At 43.0% G+C, this 15,243-nt stretch overlaps 2 protein-coding genes across 2 annotated transcripts; both read left to right on the top strand.

The window, feature by feature from the left end:
• The first annotated feature begins 373 nt into the window (after nt 1-373).
• Nucleotides 374-1,283, top strand: mrpl53 (mitochondrial ribosomal protein L53). Its single transcript, XM_076300867.1, has 3 exons — nt 374-481; nt 888-1,000; nt 1,088-1,283. Exons 1-3 carry the CDS (start codon nt 393-395, stop codon nt 1,204-1,206), a joined length of 321 nt encoding a protein of 106 aa, XP_076156982.1. The 5' UTR covers nt 374-392; the 3' UTR covers nt 1,207-1,283.
• An 11,605-nt stretch (nt 1,284-12,888) lies between these two features.
• On the top strand, nt 12,889-14,132 carry LOC143140302 (fatty acid-binding protein, heart-like). The gene is made up of 4 exons (XM_076301089.1): nt 12,889-13,035; nt 13,259-13,434; nt 13,521-13,622; nt 13,888-14,132. Exons 1-4 carry the CDS (start codon nt 12,963-12,965, stop codon nt 13,939-13,941), a joined length of 405 nt encoding a protein of 134 aa, XP_076157204.1. The 5' UTR covers nt 12,889-12,962; the 3' UTR covers nt 13,942-14,132.
• The last annotated feature ends 1,111 nt before the right edge of the window (nt 14,133-15,243 follow it).

The raw sequence follows: 15,243 nt of genomic DNA, 5'->3' as shown, positions 1-15,243 counted from the left end.
AATTTTACAGACTAAATTCTCTGTCGCTACTATTATTGATCTGCAACCATACCTTGAATTTCCCCTGGGGATCAATAAAGTATCTATCTATCTATCTATCTATCTATCTATCTACCTCGTAATTGTGTTTTTAAATATTTCTTAAAAAGTAGGCTATTTTCCAGTAACATTCGCCAAAAAATACAAATAATATTCATTACAACATATAATGCAACAAGTTGTAACAAAGATTCTGGAATAATGTCCACCTCAATCCTATGAGGTTACAATTTGCTACTTCGTAGCTAGTGTAGTGCTAAAACGTTGTGTCTCTTCAATCAGCCTACGGTATGTGCGGAGATGCTCTCTGATACGTCATCACGTAATCTGGAGTTCGAAGGTTGTTGAACAACATGGCCGCGGCCAGAGGAGTAATTCTGAAGGCTGTGAAGAAGATAGCGGTGCAATTTTGTCCATTTGAATCAAATGCCCGATCGACAAGGTAAGAGGGCAGCATTCCTGAAGATGTGTAGTTTTGTGACTGTGTAGTATTTTGTGGTGCCGAAACAAATCTTCTCAAATGGAGTTGAACCCCCGACTGAGGGCAAACCGCTTTAGCTTATAGCTAGATAGACAGCTAGTGTTACTCATTTGAAGTATTTTTGAATTGGTGAAATGCATTCGACTAGGTTCATAACGCATGCCACGATGACACGGACAAATTCGTGACATGACGTTTGAGAGACTTGCTCCTCCGCGTGGCGTTATAAACGTGCTGCACTAGCCAGTCATGCAACATAATGCTACATGATATCTGCACGCGACTTGTTGTCATACGTTCTCAGTTGATCATTTCTAGCTGCACCGAGAATTAATATCTTGTCCTGTCCGCCGCTGGATTTCTACAGAGAGTTTCTGGTGTTGGTGGGTTCGGAGAGGTCACGAGCGACCAACATGAACTGTGAGGTCACGACGGAAGTGAAACACGACGCATCAGAACCTTTGATTGACGTCTCATTCTGTAAGTAGGCTGTAGCACATCGCTTGCTTTTCACTATTACTTCCTATAGGATGCTAAACCTAAATAGCTATTCATTTATTTACAAAGTGGATGGAGAACGGTTGGTGATGCGCGGGGCGAAGCTCACCAGCCGAGAGATGCTAACGGCTTTCCAGACACGCTGTACTGCCAAGGATCCACAAGCTAAGCTGGGTGCCAAGAAGTAGCAGTTTGTGTTAATGTGTCTGTATATATTTATGTTATTTTGTCTGTAATAAATTGTTTTTCATCTGCCTGAAATGAATATTCTGACCACTTTTACGTTTTTCCTTATCCATGTGTCACCTGGAGTGAAAGCAGTGTGTGTCCAGATTGCTCAGAAGGTTTTCTGTAGATGTCATCAAAGACTTAAAGGTGCTCTAAGCGATGCTGGGTAACATCACTTCTGTTGACTTTCAAACAAAAAAGGCTTTTTTTTGCTTTTTGGACCATGTTTCAAATTTGAGTTTCCCACACAAACATATGAAATGGTGGACCATAGGTCAGTTAAGTAAATTAACGGCAAAAAATATATTTTTAATATTATTATACAGCTACTTGCCAAAATGAAAAAATAAACTCCACGATATGTCTCTTTACATTTATTTGTTACCGTTTCGTTGTAGCTTTTGCTGAGAAACAAATACTTTGCAACACACACTGAGATGACAAGGGTCCACTTTAAACCACTGAGATGACAAGGGTCCACTGAGATGGCAAGGGTCCACTGAGATGGCAAGGGTCAAGGGTCCACTTTAAACCACTGAGATGACAAGGGTCCACTTTAAACCACTGAGATGACAAGGGTCCACTTTAAACCACTGAGATGACAAGGGTCCACTGAGATGACAAGGGTCCACTGAGATGGCAAGGGTCAAGGGTCCACTTTAAACCACTGAGATGGCAAGGGTCAAGGGTCCACTTTAAACCACTGAGATGACAAGGGTCCACTTTAAACCACTGAGATGACAAGGGTCAAGGGTCCACTTTAAACCACTGAGATGACAAGGGTCCACTGAGACTCGGAGGTGATGATAAAGTCGAAGACGATGATCTGGATAAAACTTTATTTACCTGCATGGGTCAGGAAATACAGTGGGTTTAGGACGGGCATGAAGGTCTGGTCCCATAACAACGGGCATGAAGAGGTTTGTGTGTGGGTGTGTGTGTGTCAGTGTGTGCTGGTCCGCCTGCAGCAGCTAGCTTCCTTCCTGCTTGGTGTGCATTACTATGGTGCTTCACTGTCAACTTCACAGTTACTACTATTGAAATCACTGCAATATATATCAATTACATATTAATTGCAATATATAACAATTACTATTAGAAAAGTATGAGTTGTGTCAATAAAATAATCAAAATAAATACTAAAAGGGAATAATATGGCATAAAACATCTGTCTGAATGTGTAAATGTGTGTAAGTGTATAAATTACCTATTTCTAATCTGTCTGTTCAAATCTGTTATATTTCTAATGTGGTCTAAATACATTCTTACATGGTCATCAGTGTAATAATTCAGTACATATAAACAAAATACCAAAACATTCAATTAGAGAGTGAATTTGATACAAATACAAACACTACTTCATCCATTTTCAATACTAAACGCACCAAACAGCGCTTATAAGAAGGTAAACACTCCACTCTTGTGGTTATACAGCGGTACTGCATTTAGAATGCGACAAAGACATAAATGGCTAGTTGTTATAGATCACAAATACTAGCCATGCCACGTGTGGAACATAATTAATTGTGCAATCAAAACAACGAATGCAATTGGTTACCTGCATGGGTCAGGAAAAACGTGTGTTTATGGAGGGCATACAGATCAAATAAATGTCATATTGAAATCTGCACTAAAGCAATACAAACATGCCATAGATACACAACATGCATAATTATAGGCCCAACACAACGTTTAAATCTGCACTAAAGCAATACAAACGTGCGATAGATATACAACATGCATAATTATAGGCCCAACACAACGTTTAAATCTGCACTAAAGCAATACAAACGTGCTTCAAATATACGACATACATAATTTAATTACATACATTAAACAACGTTTAATGACCCTTTAGTCCAGATCCTCTCTGCTGCAGGACACCCACAATGCAACCACTGTACAGAAAAATGACAAAATAAAAGTCTTGACGCATTTAAAAACGAGGCGACGCCCCTCAGCTGTACACTTGGCTGCGACTCCTGCCTCCGAAGGTTCTGCTCAGCCAGAAGGTTCTGCTCAGCGAGAAGGTAGTGGAACTCGAAGCCAGAATAGCGAACCTCTAAAAGACTATTGAACAGTTCCTCGACTCCATTATATCTGTAAGTACCCGTCGCCCACACACTAACGTCTTGATCGCCCACACACTAACGTCTTGATCGGCCACACACTAACGTCTTGATTGCCCACGCACTAACGTCAGTAAGTACCCATCACCTGAACCAAGTCCACTCTGCTGAGAACCAAGCCCACAGAACCTCTGCTGAGAACCAAGTCCACTCTGCTGAGAACCAAGTCCACAGAACCTCTGCTGAGAACCAAGCCCACTCTGCTGAGAACTGAGAACCAAGCCCACAGAACCTCTGCTGAGAACCAAGCCTCCTCTGCTGAGAACCAAGCCCGCTCTGCTGAGAACCTCTGTTGAGAACCAAGTCCACTCTGCTGAGAACCAAGTCCACAGAACCTCTGCTGAGAACCAAGTCCACAGAACCAAGCCCGCTCTGCTGAGAACCAAGTCCACTCTGATGAGAACCAAGCCTGCTCTGCTGAGAACCAAGTCCACTCTGCTGAGAACCAAGTCCACAGAACCTCTGCTGAGAACCAAGCCCACTCTGCTGAGAACTGAGAACCAAGCCCACAGAACCTCTGCTGAGAACCAAGCCTCCTCTGCTGAGAACCAAGCCCGCTCTGCTGAGAACCTCTGTTGAGAACCAAGTCCACTCTGCTGAGAACCAAGTCCACTCTGCTGAGAACCAAGTCCACAGAACCTCTGCTGAGAACCAAGTCCACTCTGATGAGAACCAAGCCTGCTCTGCTGAGAACCAAGTCCACTCTGATGAGAACCAAGGCTGCTCCAATCCTTATTCTTCTAGACTCGAATCAGAAACAGCTTTATTGGCCAGATTTGTGTAAACAAACAAATAACTCTGGTTAATCTTTGCTCTCAAAGTACAACACTCACTTAATAATAAAAACAGAAAGTTCAGTAAGAAATATATATATATATATATATATATGAATAAGTGTATGTGCAGGATGAATAGTATGAAGAGCAGTAGATAATGGCTATGGGGATGTCCGCCTCCTTGTTGTCCGTGTCAAGGTTGCCATGGTCCTGGACACCTCAACAGGCACAGGCAAGATACAACATACAACAATGTAAGATTTCAATATAAATATAGTGCAAGGCAGTTCAGTGCAATGATAATGTATTCATAACCAGGGTGCGATTTGTGTAAAAACCAAAAACCAGAGGGGGGGATGATTTTGAATAAGTTTGTAAACCCCCCCCCCCCCCCCCCCAAAAAAAAAAAAAAATGAACGAACGATTCATAGCCTAGTAATGTCATGGCTAATAATAGCCTATATTAATTTTGCCATCTTTGTAACATTTTAGTTTTAGTTTACCGTGGTGTTTGACTTTAAACAGCGAGTGTGCTTGGTACAGTATGATGATCAGCTCCTTTAATGCAGGGTAGGACTACGTTTTGACAAGCATACAAATTCACCTTGTTCTTGCCCCATCTGAAATGACTCCTCTACTTTTGCTACCTCCATCCTTTCTGTGTTTGTTGTGTAAAAAAACGTTGTGTATGATGGCACTAAAGTCTTAAGTTAGTGAATTGGCTAACAGTGTTAGTTGGTAACCAAATAGCCTACACATTGCGCTACACGCTGCGTAGGCTACGTGCATTCTCTCTCCTGATGATTTGCATTCAGTAGCCAAGTGCGTAATATTGCAAAAGTTGAAAAAATAAATGTGTTTATTGTAGCCTACAGAAAATAAATAGCCTATCATACTGTCAGTTAATTGCCTACAGTGCAGTGAAGAGTTTGGAGAGTAAAGTTATAGGGCAAGTTGAAGTTTTATGAAAATAATTTACGAACCATTACGAACCAGAACATAAAGACCATGAAGCTTCTATTTCTTGCAGCTGTTAAAACACCCGCTAGATCGTTTAAATACCCACCAACATTCGTTTTTGCAGTACAGATTATTTCTAAAAGTTAATTGTCTACTAGGCCTAGCCTACTGGCTGATTTATCAAACGAGTGCTTTCTCGTTCGTCCTCCGCAAACTACAGGTGTTTCGGTAGAGAGCCATTGAATAAGCGATGCCAAGCAATTTCTGTAACACTTTTTGTGACATTCAGCAAATATCTCCTCATTTAATGTAAGTTCCTTCGGACAATAGGCCTATGTTCTACTCTACGTGCAGTTGTCCTCCATCTCAGTTGCATCAGTTTTCTAATTTTGAAGGTTCTAAAACATTATTATGCTTTACTGAATCCTTCTCGTTTTCTTTCATTTGTCCAGCTAACTTTTCCATTGAAACTAGCCATTTATGATGGATTACAGACTCGACATTCTGAAATGTCCTGCACGATCAAGGCCAAATTAAGTTATCACGCAGCCACTGTGTCAGCAGCATGAGTGCTGACAGTGACGGTGCGTTTCTGATGTCAGATTATTATGTAGGCTAGCCTACTAGACTGTTCTCACGTTGCAGCGCTTTACTTATATGAAGTAGCATTAATCAATATGAGGGGCAGAGGGGGATAAATGTTGATAAAAATAATTTAGCAGAGGTAGTGATAGGAAAACCAGAGGGGGGGAAATCCTCACCATCCCCCCCTACAAATCGCACCCTGCACACACACACACACACACACATACACACGCATTCATACACACACACACCCACCCACACACGCATACACACTCACACACACACACACACCCACACATACGCATACATACACACACACACGCATACATACACACACACACACACACACACACACACACACACACACACACACACACACACACACATACATACACACACACTACACACATACACAGAAGTCCGTCTCCAGAGCTGCTCTTTCACATGGACTCTTTCGTCCTTCAGATTGTTTCCCGCTAGTCTCTTCTCTGCCAGACTCTCGGCTGGACCGCCTACATTCTCAGCCCACTGGACTGGATGGGGTGATCTGTACTGCACGTGTGTGTGTGTGTGTGTTCACCCCTGCTGGACTGGACAGGGGGATCTATACTGCACATGTGTGTGTGTGTGTGTGTGTGTGTGTGTGTGTGTGTGTGTGTGTTCGTTCACCCCTGCTGGACTGGACAGGGTGATCTATACTGCACATGTGTGTGTGTGTGTGTGTGTGTGTGTGTGTGTTCACCCCTGCTGGACTGGACTGGAAAGGGTGATCTATACTGCACATGTGTGTGTGTGTGTGTTCACCCCTGCTGGACTGGACAGGGTGATCTATACTGCACATGTGTGTGTGTGTGTGTGTGTGTGTGTTGACCCCTGCTGGACTGGACAGGGAGGGATGAGGGGTGTGGGCTTAATGTTCTCATGGGTCAACTGGGAATTATTGGCATTCCTGGCATTCCAAACCCCCTGACCCAGTCAGTTCCCCTCAGATTTAGCCTTATCACCCCCCCCCCCCAGTTCCCCTCAGATTTAGCCTTATCACCCCCCCCCCATTTCCCCTCAGATTTAGCCTTATCACCCATCACTCCCCCAGCTAACATAACTACACTCTATAAGGCCATGATCCACAATCATAACTACACTCTATAAGCCCATCCACTAACATTACAACACTCTATATAAGAAAACCCCAATACCTCATCACTAACTAAAATAAGAAACCCCATACCTTGATAGTAACTGAAATAAGAAACCCCATACCTCGATAGTAACTGAAATAAGAAAACCCCAATACCTCAATACTAACTGAAACTAGATGTACCGCAGAGCGGTACAAAATATGACCGTCGCCCAGTCCAGCACATTTTTTCCACAAAAAGAAATCACGCTGAACGGCCTATATGATTCTAACTGTCTCACTAAATTGCATTATCCACACTCAATTCTTGGTATCTGCTAGACAACAAGTACCAAAACATGATTAGTTCATAGATTTCACATGTAAAATTAATTTTATACAACCCCACCTCCATCTTGCCTGTTCATAATTCTGAGAAATTCTTGATTGTTTGTGTTATGTTTATGTTATGTGTGTGGGTGTGTGTGTGTGTGTGTGTGCGTGCTTGTGTGTGTGCCTGCGTATGTGCCTGTGCATGCAAGCGTACATATGTCTACTGTGTGAGTATGTGTCATACGTATGATTACTGTGAATGTATGTGTGTGTGTGTGTGTATCTGTTTGTGCACATGTGTGCACATGAAATGGGTTAACATGACCCCTGGAGGCAAACATACAGAAAAAAATGGTCATCCTAGGCCAGGGGTGGGCAACTAATTTCCCCAAGGGGCCACATGACAAACTGGGACTGTTGAGGAGGGCCGGACCCAAAATACCGAACTCAAGTCTGAACTAAATTCTGTTCAATTCTATTCTGTTCTTGTATAACATTAAGTAAATCATATGGTTTTGTTTACTAGTCGTAAGAACAGATGAAAATGTGAAGGAGACAAAGGAAAAACAGCAATATTTAATCTATGTCCAGTATTTAATCCTCATTCTCGAAAATGATTTTTTGACATTGACATTTTTTTTTTTCAGTTTTCAAAGACTGATATAAAAAAGTACTACAATATCTATATAATTAGGCTAGGTCATGAAAATGTGGAGTCAGTACAACCGATAGGCCTGTGCCACCATTTCATCAACACTCAGCAATATTTCATCATTAAATCATTACCATCATTAAATTAACTCTATGCAGAATTAGACTACGAAAATGTGGAGCAGACAATAGTAGGCTGTCATTAGTTAATCAACATGCACAAAGAAAACTATTTTTAAAATGTAGGCTATGTTTTTGCTTTAACTTTATGCACATAACTGTGATTGGTCAACTCGCTCTGTGTGTTGAGCCGGCTGCTTCAAGCAACCTGTGGGTAGTAGCATCGCGGCGGTCATAATAAGAAACCCCATACCTCGATAGTAACCGTGGCCTACTGGTTAGCGCTTCGGACTTGTAACCAGAGGGTTGCCGGTTCGAACCCTGACCAGTAGGCACGGCTGAATTGGGATAAATGCAGAGACCAAATTTCCCTCACGGGATCAAACGAGTATACTTATACTTATATATACTATATATATATAAATAAGAAACCCCAATACCTCGATACTAACTGCAATAAGAAACCCAACACCTCAATAGTAAGTGCACTGACTACACTCTACAGTATAGCGCCACATGCTGGCAAGAGCTGAATGGTGACGGAGTTAATAACATTGTGGATGTCAGTGCAGCGCTCATGGAAACCCTCGAGGAGGTTGTGTGTGTGTGTGTGTGTGTGTGTGTGGATGTCAGTGCAGCGCTCATGGAAACCCTCGAGGAGGTCGTGGGAGGACGTGGCCATCTGGATTCCCAGTGGCACCATGCCGCTTAAAGAGGATTTTACCGCACACACACACACACACACACACACACACACACACACACACACACACACACACACACTCGTCCTCAGGGGTCAGAAGGTCAGCAGGTCAACAAGGGAGGTAGGTGTGTGTTGTGTCCGGCTCCGAGATCTCCGGAAAATTCCAACATTCCCAAACCTTTAATAAAAACTATGGCAGAGGAAGGTCCATCTGAGCTCTGGCAATGCCAAGCTGCTGGACTCATGGCAGGATATCCTCTGAGGCAAGATGGGCAAGTTCTGGATCTGGATCTTTCTCGTTATAAAATTATCTCTCCTTTAAAATGAAGTCTTTGAATGCATGTCTAATTTAAGATGCCTCATTTCCCAAGGTTTTAAATGATCTTTCCAAAGTCTTTGAACATGTGTGTAATGTATATATAAGCACATGTGTAATGTATATATAAGCACATGTGTAATGTATATATAATCACGTCATGTGTAATGTACAGTATATATAAGCAAATGTGTAATATATATATATTTAAGCACATGTGTAATGTATATAATAAGCACATGTGTAATGTATAAGCACATGTGTAATGTATATAATAAGCACATGTGTAATGTATGTATAAGCACATGTGTAATATATATATAAGCACATGTACAATGTATATAATAAGCACATGTGTAATGTATAAGCACATTTGTAATGTGTAATATAAGCACATGTGTAATGTATATAATAAGCACATGTGTATTGTATAAGCACATGTGTAATGTATATAATAAGCACATGTGTAATGTATATATAAGCACATGTCAGTGTTGTAGTCAAGTCACTATGCCTCGAGTCCAAGTCCAGGTTCGAGGCCTCAGTGTTCAAGTCCGAGTCAAGTCCAAGTCATTAAAAAAAAATTCCAAGTCAAGTCCGAGTCGAGTCCACTACTCATCCGAGTCAAGTCCGAGTCGAGTCACTATTGATCCACGTCGAGTCCGAGTCGAGTCCCTATTGATCGAGTCGAGTCCAAGTCCAGCACTAAAGTAAGCATAGCCTACATGTCGTTCCATTTTTTTCCATTGCAGATGAAATCCTTAAAAGCAAAACGGACAATCTTCTGTCTCCAAGGGGTGCCATCACTTGTGTGAAAGTAGTATTGCCAAATTTCTTGCCAAACCCAATGTGTTGTATTTATTATATCGGAGAGAATACCATATCATAGCTATACCATAGCCTATAGGCCTACTCATAATAAATGAGCAATCCACATCCCAATCACACAGGCCATTAAGTCACATTATGCTGTTACTGACTGCTGACAATTGTATACAGTAGGCAGTGTTGTAGAAGTTCATCCATCACAAGAGCTAGATGAACGTTGGAGTAGGACTATTTTGTAAGAGGTATTGTGGATCATAAAAGGGCATTTTTGTTTTTAAAATTCTGGCTGTTAAATAGCCTACACAATTTTAGCGCAGTTTGGGAGGGACAGAAACAGAGCAGGGCCCGTCTTGGTAGCTTCTTTCTGACTCCCGTGACGTGAACACTGGCTACCGGCAACTGCATAATTATGTTATCACTTCACTGACACTATGGAGACATATTTCACGTCAACAATAGAGAACTAGAAAACTAGCTTTAGGTTAACGAAGATGTAGATCATCTGCCTAATTCATTTATTTGTGCAACAGGCCACGTTCATTTCAGCGAGATGAGTGAAATAAATGTTTTTTTAAGCTGCCATCGCCATACTATTTGCTATGATATTCACCTGTTAGAAATAGAACATGTTGCTATTTCCTTTTTTTTCGTGCAGTGGATTAGGCTATCAAATCGCTCGTTTGAACAGTAACAGTAATCCAGTTCATTCGTGGTTTTAAATATAGTTGTTTCTGGCCTACCCACAAGAGGTTCAGTTTGTCAGTTTCACTTGCGCAGACACGTAGGCCTACATTGACACTACATGGACACTCTACTAGGCAATTTAATGTTATGCTTCTATATTTTATGACACCAAAATTAAGACGTATGCTACATCTTGATCGGGAAAACGTTTAGTTTATTTTTCTTTCATCCGATAACACGGCAGGGCACGCCCCGAATGAAAATGAATGAATTGAACCTCGCTTCTCGCGTCAGTCAGGGAAAACACTGTTCACCAAGTCACGATGATCAGCTATCCAGCAGCAGTGTGTGTTGTTTAGCCTAGGCTGAGTGTAATCTTAGGTAATGTTATGTCATGTATGACAACTAATATTGCCTGGCAATAGCCTACTACATTGAAATAGCGGCGGCCATATCTCCAGGCATTTTGGTGTTAAAGTTAACGTTAGTTTGCTTTGCATGTGAACATGATGTGACTTGCGATGTAGCCTACGACGCGAAGCAGTAGCCTAACATTCCCTTGAACTAAAATTAGTATTACAAATAATTTAGATATTAAAATCATATAGCAAATTATAGCCTAATGACATACTACGATTATAGCCTTATGATATATTACAAAAAAAAGTCGAGTCCTCGACGAGTCATCGCGAGTGCGAATGCACAAGTCCGAGTCCAAGTTCGAGTCATCAGTGCTCAAGTCCAAGTCAAGTCACGAGTCTCTAAATTTAGCTAATGACTCGGACTCGAGTACTACAACACTGGCACATGTGTAATGTATATAATAAGCACATGTGTAATGTATGTATAATCACATGTGTAATGTATAAGCACATGTGTAATGTATAAGCACATGTGTAATGTAAGGGATAATGTATAGGACGCATGTGTAATGTAAGAGAACAGCATCGTTTTGTCCTGGCGAAGGACCCCCAGTCTCCTGCTGTGCCAACCCAGCCCTGTGTATCTGCTGTGCCAACCCAGCCCTGTGTATCTGTGCCAACCCAGCCCTGTGTATCTGTGCCAACACAGCCCTGTGTATCCTGCTGTGCCAACCCAGCCCTGTGTATCTGCTGTGCCAACCCAGCCCTGTGTATCTGTGCCAACCCAGCCCTGTGTATCTGTGCCAACCCAGCCCTGTGTATCTGCTGTGCCAACCCAGCCCTGAATCTCTGCTCCTGCTGTGCCAACCCAGCCCTGTGTATCTGCTGTGCCAACCCAGCCCTGTGTATCTGTGCCAACCCAGCCCTGTGTATCTGTGCCAACCCAGCCCTGTGTATCTGTGCCAACCCAGCCCTGTGTATCTGCTCCTGCTGTGCCAACCCAGGCCCGTGGTCAGGGTATCTCTTTTGCTGACCAGCAGTAAATACTTGGTGACCTTTGGTGCTGATCCCAGTGCTGAAAAGGTTTGGCCCAACTCTATGGGCAACACACAGGTGTGTGTGTGTGTGCGCGTGCGTGCATGTGTGTGTGTGCGTGCGTGCGTGCGTGCGTGTGTGTGTGTGCGTGCGTGTGTGTGTGCATGTGCGTGCATGTGTGTGTGTGTGTGCGTGCGTGCGTGTGTGTGTGTGTGCATGTGTGTGCGTGCATGTGTGTGTGCGTGCGTGCGTGCGTGCGTGCGTGTGTGTGTGTGTGTGCGTGCATGTGTGTGTGTGTGTGCGTGCGTGCATGTGTGTGTGTGTGCGTTCACTGGTTCCCCGGGAGCTGACCCTGCATTGGGCGCTCTGGCTCTTTCCAGCATCATCTGGGCTTCACCAGTTTGGTGCTTCCCTCTGATTCATACAGCATGGACAAGCAAGACTCTGTGTGTGTGTGTGTGTGTGTGTGTGTGTGTGTGTGTGTGTGTGTGTTGATGAGCATATGACATCAAGCTCTGCCATAGACTTCATATGAACCCAGAGACAGCACTGCAGCCATTGTGTTTACTTTGCTCACAAGTGTGTGTGTGTGTGTGTGTGTGTGTGTGTGTTTTGTGATCTGGTTCCATCAGCATAAATTCAGGTGCTTTGATGCGTTGGTCAGCCTGTATCAATGCTTAAACAACTTGTCTATGCTGACCAATCTGAAAGCATCATCAAATGATAAAACATTTGCTACACTTGCACTTTGTAGACCTATAATCTGCTTCTCACTCCTGTTTTTTGTTTGTTTGTTTTTCGTCCATTACCAAACTGTATTCATTAGCCTGATAAACTCCTTTAAGCTGACAACACGGAGAACAGCTGAGCGTAGCCTCCAAGACAGATGACTTGGATGTTCTCAGACATGTTGAACTTTTGCCCATTTCTCCGTCGATTTAGATGGCGCGGAATGAGGAACCGCGTAGCCTATAGCGTGACGTTCGGGGCGTTGATTGGGTCACGCGCACTCAAGGCTGGGTTGAAATACGGGGGTCTTCAAGTTTAGGACATAATTTAGCCTCGAACGGAGCAGAGGATATTATCACCACGGATAGTCCCCACCGCCACTGCAAACATGGTTGAGAGATTTGTTGGAACGTGGAAAATGGTTACGAGTGACAACTTTGATGAGTACATGAAAGCTTTGGGTATGATTTGTTTAGTTTTTTTTATTTGTTTTTTATTTTTATTTTTTGAAACTGTCCAAATGAATGCACGGAATCTGCAGACGGGCAACAATTTCAGAAATGTCAGAACAAAATAAAATAATTCGAAGTCTAGGCCTACATATAACCTAGTAATATGGTGCGATGCATATTAGAATATTACAGACTATAGACTATACATTCTAATTCTCCTCTTGATTTGCAGGTGTGGGCTTCGCCACCCGTCAGGTAGGAAACAGGACCAAGCCAAGCCTTATCGTCGCTATGGATGACCAAGGGATGATCTCCATGAAGTCACAAAGCACTTTCAAAACGACCGAAATTAAGTTTAAACTGAATGAAGAGTTCGATGAGACCACCGCCGACGACAGAAAGACCAAGGTCAGCACGCATACCGGACGCTCCGTCAGTTGACGTTTTGACACTCCCGTTAGGAGTTAACGGATTGTTTCTTCGTTTATTTGCAGACGGTAGTAACTCTTGAAAACAGCAAACTCGTCCAGAAACAGATGTGGGACGGCAAAGAGACGATAGTAGAGAGAGAGGTGACGGATGGAAAGTTGATCGCGGTAAGGAATAATCTAGTGGCTGCTTTTTGCTTTACTGCATGTCCTCACTACTGACAGAATGGGCTAAAAACAAAACTGAACGGCTCTAACAATTATCTTCTCATGTGCATTATAATCAAATCCATTAATGCTGCGTTATTGTGTTGATGCTTTCTACAAACACGAGGCAAGTATTGGCTCGTTGAAGCGCGCGTGCAGGCTACTCCGCTGTCGCTGATGATAACGTGCTGCTGTGATGTTTTTTGTTTGTTTTTAATCTCTGTAGAAATGTGTGATGGGAGACGTGGTGGCGGTGAGGACGTATGTGAAGGAGGCGTGAGTCCGTGGTTGCCCGCGGGATGGAACACGCAGGGCTCAGTTCAATGAGTCAGAAGTGCCCGCGAGATTTCCTCGTTTTCCTCGTCTGCCTCTTTGTAACCAAAACAACACTATACTTTGTTTTGCAAGCTTATTGAATTGACTATATTGATCATTATAGACATTTGAATAAAAATTAAATTTTTTGCCTGACCTTTGGCCTGCTGCTCGTTTTTCCACAGAAAGTTACCTAATGCTCCTCAGCTTAGTGAATGTGTGATTAAGATCAAGTTGGAGTCTGTGTGAAACAATGCATGCTAAATATGCCTCACAACCGCCAGTTCAAACAAACTCCGTGTATGATCTGGACCTGTACTCTTGGCCAACAACATATTGTTACCTAATTGGGCTGGATGTGTTTACAGTAGCCTGATGAAGCAACTGGCGAAACGCGTTGCTCAATAAAAATCACTAAGAAATATAACAGTGTGCGGTGCCCACCTCTTTTTATATGTGTTTACAGTAGCGTTTAGATGCGTAGCCATTCTATATTTGATAACCTCTTTATTCACAACAGGATCCCTGACATAGGGAGGTGTGAGGGAAGAGGAGGGAGGTTGCGTGAGGCAGATAACCTCTTATAAAGGTTTCTATCAGAAATGTTCAGACACCAACTACAGTTTACTAGAGAAAGGCAGATGGACAAGGGATTTATTCAACACTGCAAGCAAATAGGAGGCATGTGGACGCCATGGAAACTAGGTCAAAAAACACAAAACCTTTCCCACAGCCTAAAAGTGTCCTGCACTGACCCACTGCCAGAGGACATGTTTGAGATGACCCTAAGGCCTCATTGACCCACTGCCAGAGGACATGTTTAAAGGTTGTATCAGCGATGGCGGGGTAACGTCACTTCTGTTGACGTTCAAACAACATAGAGAGCTAGCTTGCTACTCCCTCCCGTGCAATTGAAAGTCTCCTAAACACGCATCTGTGAGTGGTTGGAAACACTTGTTGGTAGCAAATGTTTTTTGTGTGCAGATCTCAGAGCCTATGGCTGCCTACAGAGACACGTTTTTGTTTTTGACGGCCTGCTTATGGGGTAGGCAGCTAGTGGATCGTTAGGAAAGATTAGATGAATGTGATCATTTATGTTTGGGCCTCTTTTGGGCCTGCGATCGCTGAGACAACCTTTAAGATGACCCTAAGGCCTGCGATCGCTGAGACAACCTTTAAGATGACCCTAAGGCCTCGGAGAGCCGGGGCGCTGGGCAGAGGGACGACCAGACACACCGGTGAGAGCTTTTAAATGTCAGATGGAACA

The sequence above is a fragment of the Alosa pseudoharengus genome, unplaced genomic scaffold, assembly GCF_046254945.1.
Source record: "Alosa pseudoharengus isolate Yale_2024_CS ecotype anadromous, Long Island Sound unplaced genomic scaffold, YU_APseudo_1.1 YU_APseudo_1.1_scf_23, whole genome shotgun sequence".
Taxonomy (NCBI): Eukaryota; Metazoa; Chordata; class Actinopteri; order Clupeiformes; family Clupeidae; genus Alosa; species Alosa pseudoharengus.
This window is presented reverse-complemented; position numbering and strand designations above follow the sequence as displayed.